This window comes from Siniperca chuatsi, linkage group LG18 (assembly GCF_020085105.1).
Source record: "Siniperca chuatsi isolate FFG_IHB_CAS linkage group LG18, ASM2008510v1, whole genome shotgun sequence".
Classification (NCBI taxonomy): Eukaryota; Metazoa; Chordata; class Actinopteri; order Centrarchiformes; family Sinipercidae; genus Siniperca; species Siniperca chuatsi.
Window position 1 is genome coordinate 571701 of NC_058059.1, and position 12411 is coordinate 584111.

At 39.7% G+C, this 12411-nt stretch overlaps 2 protein-coding genes across 3 annotated transcripts in view; both read left to right on the forward strand.

Moving 5' to 3' along the window:
* Nucleotides 1-7808, forward strand: LOC122865362 (septin-1-like). The gene is made up of 3 exons (XM_044173696.1): nt 1-66; nt 3772-3831; nt 6329-7808. Exons 2-3 carry the CDS (start codon nt 3821-3823, stop codon nt 7476-7478), a joined length of 1161 nt encoding a protein of 386 aa, XP_044029631.1. The 5' UTR covers nt 1-66; nt 3772-3820; the 3' UTR covers nt 7479-7808.
* The window catches only part of capslb (calcyphosine-like b), a 10331-nt gene continuing 5718 nt past the window's right edge, over nt 7799-12411 (forward strand). Inside the window, exon 1 of one of the 2 annotated variants that reach the window (XM_044173698.1) lies at nt 7799-7920. In XM_044173698.1, the coding sequence (XP_044029633.1) occupies nt 7920 (1 nt within the window). In that variant the 5' untranslated portion in view covers nt 7799-7919. Of the gene's footprint in view, nt 7921-11589; nt 11979-12411 lie in introns of those variants that run through there. The other variant, XM_044173699.1, reaches the window with a different exon arrangement.

Here is a 12411-nt window from a genome sequence, read left to right on the forward strand (position 1 = left end):
GCTGATGGAGGATAAAAACTCTCCTCACATCACAGCATCACAGAGATCCTGAAGCCCACAGCACAGGTAAGAACACTTTGATAGAGGAATGATGAAATACTTTCAAATAAAGATTTTAGACTCTATACAAAGCGTAAAATGGGACAAAGATTCACTTGACATAATAACTGATATTTATAGCTGTTTTCATTCATCAGTGTGTTAAGTTCACTCTTGTACAAGAACACTGAAATGAAATTTCATTTTTTACAAACTGGCAACCCAGAAGTTGTTCTTATTAATGGTTTATAAATTATCTATTAAGCATTTGTCATTTATTTATTTACCATTAACTAAGCTGTTAGTTACAACTTATAGCTCTTTTCCACTTAATGACACGTCTTCTGGAGCTTTCCCTCACGTGAACTTGTAAGAACCCGTAAGGTCTTGGTTCTTAGTTCTTCCTTGCTTTTCCACTGTGTTAAAAACCAGCTTTGGATAAACGTCAATAAAAAGGCGACAATACTTTGGATGACTTATTCTAGGAGTAACCCTGTCTCCTACAAAATACGTTTGTGTCCTACTAATTTGCTTTGCCAAATACGTTTTGGAGGACACATAACTTCTGTGTGGATTTGTGAGGAAGTTGACAGTAATAAGGTGTCGCCCATTGAACATTATCATATTATCATATTATCATATACCACTTATCCAGGTCCAGGTCATAGTGGTAACAGGGTAACGTAGCTCAGACGCTCCTCCCCCCGTCCACGTCCTCCAGCTTCTTCCTGGGTAAACAAGGTTTACCCTTGAGAGTCTGTCATGAAAATCACAAACAGAATCAGTGGCAAGGCACAACACTAGTGGAGTCCAACAGCCACAAGGAAGTACTTTTTGCTGAGAATATAAGATAAGATATGATAAGATAGAACATTATTAATCCTGAAGGAAATTATTGTGCCAGATTGTTCAAGAATTGCAACATACAGTAAGAATAAAAAACAATATAGTAATAAATGTAAAGTATATAAAGAGTAAATACTAACACAAGGAGTGCCTAATAGAATAACAATAGAAGTAAGATAAATTAGTAAAATAAAATAGAAAAATAATATGAGCTTATTAAGAGCAATACAAACAATAGAACTGGATGCCCAGGACTGGGATTCCAGTAATTTGTTTTATTGTTTTTTCTCACTGTCTTCTGTGTAGAGGCTGGTCCTGTTATTACGTCGTATTGCACACGATGATGATATTGCACATGGCTGACACATTAAAAAGTGAGTTCAGATGACTGTATGTCTGAGGATCAGTCTCAGTGTTCGATGTTTCAGCTGTCCTTTCTGCAGAAGGGGAAGGAGTTATACAGTTTGATGGCCACAGGTAGAAAAGACCTCCTGTTGCGTTCTGTGGTGCACCTCGGTGGTCTCAGTCTACAGCTGAGTAGTTTCCTCCTCTCTGACACCTCCACCAAAGACTTCAGTTCCACTCTCAGGACAGAACCAGCTGTCCCGATGAGCTTATTGAGTCTATTAGCATCAGCTGCCTTCACCCTGCTGCCCCAGCTCACTACAGCGTAGAAGATGATACTGGTTCTGCAGACGCTGAAAGATCTGAGTATCCTGAGAAAATACAGGCAGCTCTGACCTTTCTTGTACAGAGCCTCTATGTTTTTAGTCCAGTCCATCTTAATGTCTATGTGGTACTTGTAGTCCTCAACAATGTCCACCTCTGTTCCCCTGATGCTGACTGGGTTTGGACAGGTCCTCTGCTTCCTAAAATCCACCTCCAACTCCTTTTATGATGTTGAGGTGATTCAGTTCACACCACTCAAGCCTCTTGTCCCTTGCTGATACAGCCCACAATGGCAGAGTCATCCAAAAATTTCTGCAGGTGTAGAGTGTGAACAGGAAGGGAGACAGGACCGTCCCCCGAGGTGTCCCGTGGTATTCACTATTATGTCCGACACGTTGCTCTGTAGCCTCACATACTGTGGCTGACCTGTGAGGTAGTTGGTGATCCAGGCCAATAGTCCTCTGCATCCACCTGCATGTCCAGTTGCTTATTCCTGTGCAGGGCAGGTCGTATGATGTTGAAAGCACTGGAGAAGTCGAAGAACATGACTCTCACAGGTGACTATAAGACGGACAAAGCTCTCACTCCAGTCAAGCACTGGATGGCCCGTAGTAACTGCCCTGCCACACCATACGCCCGAAGTTACAAGGTCATGAGGAGATTACAGGACCGGTTTTCTATGCACCGTTGCTGGTCGTGAGGCAACATGTGGATCTAGAACCAATATGGGATTCAACAAAGGAGGAGGAGTATGTGCTACTCTCACGGTCTGTGTATCATCTGTTCATTCAATTATTTCATTCATCTGGAAAACAAAAAAATTCATTGTCAAAAGAGGATAATTCTCCTGTCCTATAAACAAAACAAAACCAAAAAAACAGTCTTATTTCTGTTTTCTAATGTTATGTGTTGTACTGTTTCTCCGCTGTGCGCAGCATGTACTACAGCTTGTACGAACCTCGCAGGGGGAATACCTAGTTAAAGGAAAAGTTTGTGAAATTGAAAATTAAGGTACACTTTAAGGAATTTGAAAAACATTGTAGGAACATTTTTATACGGAGCCCCCTAAAGGTTATGGCAAAAATAATTTCGAGGACTACTTTTGCATTCCCTCACAATATGTTTTGCGTTACCTCGCAATACTTTTCTTCTTCCATTCCTTCTGAGCCATATGTCTATTTGAAATGGAAGGTAGTGTGGAGATTCGCAAGTTAATGCATTTAGCATTGTTTATGGACACCTCACCTTATATGATGTCCATTGTCCTGCCTCGGCTGGATTGCAGCTGCCTCCTGTCCTGGTTGGGTCTCAACCTCCTGAAATTCCAGCAGTCACCTGAACCTGCTGAGCTGCAGCCGTTTTCTGTACTTCCAGAGCTACAGTTGTCTCCTGAACCCTCTGAGTTGCTGGAATCACCAGATTCTGCTGAGCTACTGCAGTCACCAGCTCCTGAGATGCAGCAGTTGCCTGTGTCTGAAATGCTGGAATCATCAGGCCATGAGCTGCAGCCTCCTGGTTTCCAGGAGCATTATTTTCTTTCTTTTAAGCCATGACTGAAGAGCCACGGTGTAGCAGTCAGTCATGGTAACGCTGCCTCCTCATGTTTGTCATGTTGGTATATTGTGTTGTCAGTAATAAAGTGAGGCTGATTGAAGATAATGTCTCCACCAACACTGAATTATAGACAAAGATATCCCACTTTAGTTTCCGGGAGAAAATATTGTGAGAAAACAAATTAAATATGTTTGGCAGTGAATGTTGCACAGATTCAGTTTAAACATTTTGTGTTGGCAGTGAACAGACTGCATTCAGTATAAGTATTTTCTTAATATGCAGGTAAAAATAAACATAATCCAGGCTGCATTATGTATTTGTTAGATTAGCTGCATGTGGACATTTAGCAGACTGGGTTCAACCCAGTGAGACAACGAGACATCACATTCATTATTGATTTACTTTCAGTTCTGGAAGCAGCCACTTCCACCACAAAACTATTAAGCCTTAAACACTGTTTTCTTTACATGTGAACTGTGATCTTTAGTAAATGATGTAAAATATTCAACAGCAGCAAAATCATCACATCTGTGCACTTGTTACCAGTCTGATGTAGATCTGATTGTAATTATTACGCAGAATAATTTCATTGTGTAACTTTTCTTCATTACAGATGAATGAAAACGTAGTTAAAGTTATTGTTTTGTTTGTTTTTTCATCCAGACACCAGCACCTGTTTCAGCCTCACTGTGTGGAGCCCTCGCTACTCACCATGGCAACGGAGTGAGTAACACTAACACAATATTAAAACAAAATACAGTAAAGTGTGTGTCTGTGTGTGTAAATATACATATATATATACATATATATATACATATAAAATCACAACAAATTGACATGTGACACTTTACTGACTCTTTAATGGTAGTACATGTTTGTCACTAATGTTAAATCAGTTTAAAGTTTTTACATGCCGAAGAAGAAATACGTAAAAGATTAAATGCAATTAATTTTATGTTAAAAATGTAAAAGTCAAGACAACAATCTGACTGTCAAACCAGAAACATTTCTGTTGCACTTTCAACACGACAGTCTGAACTGAATGATGTCAGATTAATACAAAGACTACAGCAGCTCAGTTTAATATGTAGAGCGAGAGAGATTATAAATGTGCATCTTGTAACATTACAGCCTTCTGATATCACTGTAATACAGTAGTCATTTCAATTGTCATCTCTTATACACAAACAAAATAACAGTTCAAGAGCCCATTTTAAGTTGTTGAGAATCTTCTCAGATCAGTCTGTGAAAACTAGTTTCCTCTCGTTTAATCCTTATTTGTCCTCATGCTGGATATTAATTTATTCTTCCATGCAGCTGGCATGAATGAAAAGTAACAATATAAGGAGGCTGTTGGTCAGATTACTACTGGCCATTATTACATTACATTATTACTGTGGAGTGTTTTTAACCTCTCTGATCTGAGAAGATTTTCCTCAACAACTTAAAACAGGTTCTTTCATGAACTTAAAGTTAGTCCTCAGTTGGAACCCGCTGACCTGGGCCTGATGTTTGCACGTTGTCTGTGTCTGCATGGTCAAAAATAATCTTCCATGCTAAAAACTTATATTATAAACTTATATATCTATACTGAAGACAGTAACACTTTACTTTAAGTCCCCCTATTTATCATTTATAATCAGTATATAAACATGTAATAAATATTTTTATACACACTTTAATGTAGTTGGAAGCAGGACATTTTAAGTGTTTATTAATGCACAGTATCTGACAATGATTATAACTTCTCCTATGAAGACATGTTTTCTATTATTACAAACTGTGTTTTACTATATTGTCATTCATTGTCTGTTTATACAGCAGCCTCTTGTGGTTGTCCACAGGAGGAGTTATAGTTGTTAACGGACACATTAATAAACATTGACACTGCCTGGCCACTTTATTAGGTACACCTATACAATCTAATGCAATCCAGTACAACAGCTCAGTGTTTTCCTTTCTGAAGCCCATGATGGTCCGAGAGGTGTTAATTCATTCATATGTTTATTACTGAGGGCTTAGTCAGTGGTGGTGTTGTACTGGACTGTTATATTAAAATGCGTGTAATACCCCCCATTTGTAAATAATGAACACATATTTACATTAATACCTCTGACAGTATCTGTCAAAACATTTTTATCTATGTGAATGTAGAATTAATGGCTGAGCTGTTCTATTGGACCGCATGAGATTTTACAGGTGTACCTAATAAAGTGGCCACTTAGTGCATATCTGCTAACAACTACATTAGTGTGTTTTAAACCATTTATTACATGTTTATATATCGTTAATGAATGTTTAAAGTAAAGTGCTGCCTTTAAAACTGCCTTTTAAATCATTTTCAAATAGTTTCTAATGTTTTAAGATATATTACCTTTTTATTGATTTTAATGCATTATGTAAATCCCTTAAATTACCTGTGTGTGCCTTCAGATGGGTTGTAATCCCTTTTCAAAATCAAAAATGTGCCATAACAACACTGATACACTTTTAACATGCAGCTGCAACATTTTGGACCAAAACGGTTTTGTTCAAATCAGTAATAAGAAAATATTTTTTTGTATTATTATATTTAATTTGATGTAGCTTTTAACAATGAATAGAAAATAACATGTTGAGATCACAGACAGTATATAAAGTCGGACGACGCGTCTCCACTTCCTCCCCCTGTACAAAAATGAAGCCAAAATATCCCGGATACAGGAGCTGCGATCTTCATTCAATCATGACGTGAAACCTCCTTTTGTAGCATCAAATAACTAATTAAAACCTGGAAGACAGAATTGAGTTGATTGAACGTAAACAGAGAGAAATCCAACTGTCTCAGGAGCTTCTGAAGAAATATGAACAAGAGATGAAGAACAATGAGAAGTTCACTGTAGAAGTTGCAAACTTATCAGAAAAATGAACACTTGAACAAACATCAGCATCATAAGAACTACCTAAACTGACTGAAACCATGTTTGGAACAAAACATTTTCAGGTGTACTTTGACTTCTTAGTTTGGCTCATATCCCATCCACTAATATGGAGGGGGGCGGGGTCTATGACATGTACTGCAGCCAAACACCAGGGGGCGATCCAGATGTTTTGGCTTCACTTTTGGGGAGCTGTCATGTCGTCCATCTTTATATACAGTATATTGTTGAGATGTACGAGGAGGGAAGAGTCAAATCTATACATGAAATTTACACATAAAAATGATTTACTTCTTCGACAGGAACACCTCACCCAAATATGATGACATCATTTCTAAAAGTGTTCTGATCCAATCAGGATCTCCTGCTCGCTACCAGCTGACACCAAAGAAAGAGAATATTGGAACTCTAACAAGAATGACTCTTGGTGAAAAACATGTGAACAAAATAAACAAAACCATCTTGCTTGTTGGTGAAACAGGATCAGGAAAATCTGCTCTGGTCAACGCTCTGGTCAACTACGCCATGGGAGTGAAGTGGGAGGACGATGTCTGGTTTCAGATCGTAGAGGACGAGAAGAGAAGTCAGTCAGAAAGTCAGACATCAGATGTGATCGTGTACCAGATCTTTGGTTTTGAAGATGAAACTCTGCCCTACTCTCTGACCATCATCGATACTCCTGGATATGGAGATACCAGAGAGACTGAACAAGATGTAAGAGTCAGCCACAGATTATTAGACTGGTTCCGCTCAGAGGATGGAGTTCATGAGATTAATGCAGTGGGTCTGGTGCTGAAGGCAACTGAGAATCGACTGAGTGACCGACAAAGGTACATCTTTGATTCAATGGTGTCTCTGTTTGGAAAAGACATGGAGAAGAACATCGTTGCCCTCATCACACACTCAGATGGTCTGACACCTGAAAATACCCTTAAAGCTTTAGAAGATGCAAACATTAAGTTTGCCAAAGATGAGGATAACCAGCCTGTTCACTTTATGTTCAATAACCACCAGACCACACAGAAAACAAAGAAAAATGAATCTGCTTTAAAAAGTGGATGGGACGTAACAACGGAAGGAATGAGTCAGTTCACAGACTTCCTGGGAAAAGCTGCACCTCAGAAGTTGATAACAACTGTTAAAGTGTTGAATTCACGCATCAGACTGACAGCCTGCATCCAAAACCTGCAGGAGAAAATCACGTTCGCTGAACGTAAACAGAGAGAAATCCAACAGACTCAGGAGCTTCTGAAGAAATATGAACAAGAGATGAAGAACAATGAGAAGTTCAGTGTAGAAGTTGAGGAGGTCTACAAAGATAAAGAAACTATCAATGGTGGGATGTGGGGGTTATTTTATCAAGGAGCTACCTCTGCTGTACTGTCTGTGAGGAGAACTGTCACTATCCTGGATGCACAGTGGCCCGGAGTCCAGAACTCTGTGAGGTCATAAAAGATGGCCGCTGCACTGTATGTACCAGGAAGTGTCCTGCATCAGATCACGTGAAAGAAGACTGGATCTATGTGACCAAGACAAGGAAAGTTCAGATGACCAAAGAAAAAATAAAAAAGAAGTATGAAAAGAATAAAGCAGAGACTGGGAGGAAGGTAAGCCTTTTGGAAAGTCTTCAAAAAGAGATGGAAGAACTTCAGAAAGAAAAGGATCGGTTGTTGGAAAAGTCCTTCAAGCATGTTGTCAGACTGGAGCAGATCGCCTTGAATGTTGACTCACTGTCCACTTATGTCCACTTGGACTTCCTGATTGAGAAGATGAAGGAGAAAGGAGACGCAGAGAAGGTCCAGAAACTGGAAGAGATGAAACGTCGAGTGGATGCAGGAAGCCGAGCAGGACTGCGGTACAAACTAACAGCAGCTGGTAAAGCATGGATGAAGAAGTAGGTGACAACATGACTGAGAGCAGACAGCTGTAGGAAACAAGGTCAACACTGTTGATACAAATGCTTAAACATCGCAAAACGTTTTTTCATCATGGTTCTATGAAGTGGGATGTTGATGTAATAACTGCATAAGAAAATTGAAATGTAATCACCTTTTAAATGTGTAATTCCTGGAAACAGCGCCCTCTGCAGCCTACTATCACCAGGAGTATGAATAACACGCCAATGTCATTTCACGCCATTTAGTCTGTACTGACTTCTATTGTGCAGAGAGCGCGTCATAAAGAAAACAATGTGACGTAGTTTATAGAGCAACAAAGTCCAAGTATGGAGGTGGTCGGGTTGGATGGATGGTACACACACAGAGGACTAGTTATTTACCACAAAGGTCACCTGACTTCGTCCACAACTCGTGAAATGCGGCATCTGTAACGGTGCTAAAGGACACTTGAAGTGTCCTGGTCCTGGTTTTAAACGCAGTGAGGCGCCCCCTGGTGTTCCATGTTGACTACAACAGCTCCCTCCCTCTCCTACGTCACAAACTAAACACAGAAAATATGTTTATTTTTCTTTAGTTTCTTTGTGTGAGTTGACTGTTTTGAAGGTTTTTCTAATGTGTGATTTATTCTGATGTGACTCTGTTGACATGAAACACATCACTGACATACAGTGTTGTGAAGAAGTGTTTGCCCCCTTCCTGATTTCTTATTTTTTTGCATGCTTGTCACACTTAAATGTTTCAGATCATCAAACAAATTTAAATATTAGTCAAAGATAACACAAGTAAACACAAAATGCAGTTTTTAAATGAAGGTTGTTATTATTAAGGGAAAACAAAATCCAAACCTACATGGCCCTGTGTGAAAAAGTGATCGCCCCCTAAACCTAATAACTGGTTGCTCCACCCTTAGCAGCAACAACTGCAGTCAAGCGTTTGCGATAACTTGCAGTGAGTCTTTTACAGCGCTGTGGAGGAGTTTTGGCCCACTCATCTTTGCAGAATTGTTGTAATTCAGCCACATTGGAGGGTTTTCGAGCATGAACTGCCTTTTTAAGGTCACGCCACAGCATCTCAATAGGATTCAGGTCAGGACTTTGGCTAGGCCACTCCAAAGTCTTCATTTTGTTCTTCTTCAGCCATTCTGAGACCCCACAACAACATCCAAAGAACTGCAGGCCTCACTTGCCTCAGTTAAGGTCTGTGTTCATGACTCCACCATAAGAAAGAGACTGGGCAGCAAAACAGCCTGCATGGCAGAGCTCCAAGACGAAAACCACTGCTGAGCAAAAAGAACATTAAGGTTCGTGTCATTTTTGCCAGAAAACATCTTGATGATCCCCAAGAAAATACTTGGGAAAATACTCTGTGGACTGACGAGACAAAAGCTGAACTTTTTGGAAGGTGTGTGTCCCATTACATCTGGCGTAAAAGTAACACCGCATTTCAGAAAAAGAACATCATACCAACAGTAAAATATGGTGGTGGTAGTGTGATGGTCTGGGGCTGTTTTGCTGCTTCAGGACCTGGAAGACTTGCTGTGATAAATGGAACCATGAATTCTGCTGTCTACCAAAAACTCCTGAAGGAGAATGTCCGGCCATCTGTTCGTGACCTCAAGCTGAAGCAAACTTGGGTTCTGCAGCAGGACAATGATCCAAAACACACCAGCAAGTCCACCTGTGAATGGCTGAAGAAGACAAAATGAAGACTTTGGAGTGGCCTAGTCAAAGTCCTGACCTGAATCCTATTGAGATGCTGTGGCATGACCTTAAAAAGGCAGCAACCAGTTATTAGGTTTAGGGGGCAAACACTTCTTCACACCACTGTGTGTGTATATATATATATATATATATATATATATATATATATATATATTCCACATGAAATCCTCCTGATTGATGCAGTTTTCTGTGAATCATCAATGAAATCTGCTTCATGACCTCAGTTTGTCTCAGTGTCTCAGTGTCTTCACTGGACCCGCCCCCCAAGTCTGGTCACTGTCGCCAAGTTCTTGCTCATGGTGGGATTTGTTGGGTCTCTGTAAATAATATTCTAAAGAGTACGTTCTAGACCTGCTCTATAGAAAAAAGCGCAATGAGATAACTCGTGTTATGAACTGGCACTATATGAATAAAATTGAACTGAATTATCATGCTTTCCACAATAATGTTAGTACCAGAAAAGTATAAATTGCTGCAGTATAAAACACTAACCCAATAATCAGCTATAATCTCCTTGATAGAGACTGGAAACCTTTAGATAAATATTGTTATTTATATAAAAAATGTTTGGCAAAAAAATCGAACTACTATTTCCAAAGTCAGCAACCTTTAACTGAACCGAACCTTTAAGCTCAGTAAATACGTTTAACTTCTATCTTTACTACACAGAGCTCTGTCCGTTACTGCTTTATCTTTGATTGGTGATCAGCTCGAGCGTCTTTTAGGAGACTTGTCTGTGAATAAAAACAGCTTAATGAAAATGCAGAGGAGTTGGGGACTTTTTCAGCCCCGAGTAATGTCTGCAGGCTTCCTCACAACAACCTCCACCAAGAAGGTGGGGCAGCTTGCGTGTTACCTGAGAGGCAAAGTCCGGGCCAGATGCTGTGAGGTGATAAGAGAAGGAGACGCAGGTGATTTCACCTCTTTGATGAACTCAGAGCTTCTAACATCTGGATTTTGGTGGTTGGACAGTCAGAGAGATTTTAGTGAATGAATCAGCCTGAGACTGTCAAAGTGAGGGGGACGTGTCCCCCCATCCCCAGTGGGAATTACACCCATATCCATTCCTGACTCTATGCCCATGCCTATAATAATAATAATAATAAGTATTAGTATTGACATCTGTATTGTTGCCACTGAGAAATGTCTCAGTGTAGCTCCTGACTCTGGCCACTAGAGGCCAGTGAAAGCTCGTGATTTTACACCAAAGACAACAAACAAACTCAGAGAAGACTTTAGGAATAAAATCGGGACAGACAAAAAGACATTCATTTAGTGTTTATTGTATTAGAACGACACTTTGCAGACTTATATTGTTTGATAACTAAATGAACACTGAGATTATGAATGCAGATACAGATAGCATTAGGCCTTTCAACAGCAAGGCCATTCAAAGTGTTTTACAGAAGACAGAAAGAGAAGCTAAGGGCCTATATAACTATATATATATATATAGTTATATAGTTAAATAGTTGAAGACATAGACATCAGTTTTAACTGAAGAGGCAGAGACGAACAGAGAGTTTACGGCTTGGATTGAAAAGAAGTGATTGGTGGATTTTATGATTTTACAAACAGTTGATGTGTGAAACGTGACTGGTTGTATTTACAGTTTCCACGACACTAACTGAGGTTTGGTCCTCAGAGATTCTGTGTTTAATAAGATTATTATTCATCACTGTTTACCAGCTCATTATCACAGCATCATGCATCATGCATGTCTTGTTTGCTAGTACTTCCTCCTGTGTGCGCTGACGTAAAGGCGAGCTGCTGTAACAAAGAGTTTCCCTTCGGGGATCAATAAAGTATTTCTGATTCTGATTCTGATTCATAAATCATTCACTGCAGTAAGTTAATGATCACTGGCTGCTGCTCATATCAACACAACACTTCCTGTTTGTGTTTCAAAATACACAATAAAAGCCTTTTATTGTGAAGACAGTGGTAGACTTTTACTGTGAAACAACCACAGGAAGTGTGGTAGCGAGGTTAGCTAACGAACACTTGACTCAAAAACTGTTTCTTCTGAGTGGAAATATAGTCCAAGTACTTCCAACACAGTGACACTGAATATCTGCAAGTAGTTCTTATTTAGTTATTGTATTCAAACAGCTGCAGCTCGGGTCTTTAAGGAAACATGTTTCTGAAATTAACGTGAATGTTTTTAATGAGAAACACAAGATCATTGAGGTTCCTCAGAGACGACCGGACAGCCAATCACAGGAGAGAACACTAGATCTCCATGGCGACGCGGATCGTTTGGGGAAGGGCAGCCTCGGTGTCAGACTTCCTGTTTGTTGTTTCCAGCTGAAGATAAAAACAGTAACGTGTCGGTAAGTTGCTGCTGGATGAATTCTTACACAAGATATTTGATATTAGAGTTTTTATAACTTCCAGCTGTTAATGTTGTTCCGCCACGAGCCCGTCAGCTCTCCTGCTTCCTGCTGTCACGAGCTTTCAAAGCGGTGTAGACCAGACCAGAACCAGAACTACTCTGATCCTTTAGTAAAAGTAGTAATACTGCAGTATAAAAATACAGAAGTATTATCAGCAAAAAGTCCTTAAAGTAGGCAGCTTATACTGCAGCCAGAGAGTATTAGTTCTGATATTAATAGACTGTTAATGCTGATGCATTCATGTGTACACAGCATTTTACTGTTGTAGCTGCTCCAGGTGGAAACCATTTTATATTCTGTTGGGTAGTTTCATCTTATTTTATGTGTAAAATCTTCGAATGAAAACCAGCTCCAGCTGTCAGAGAACTGC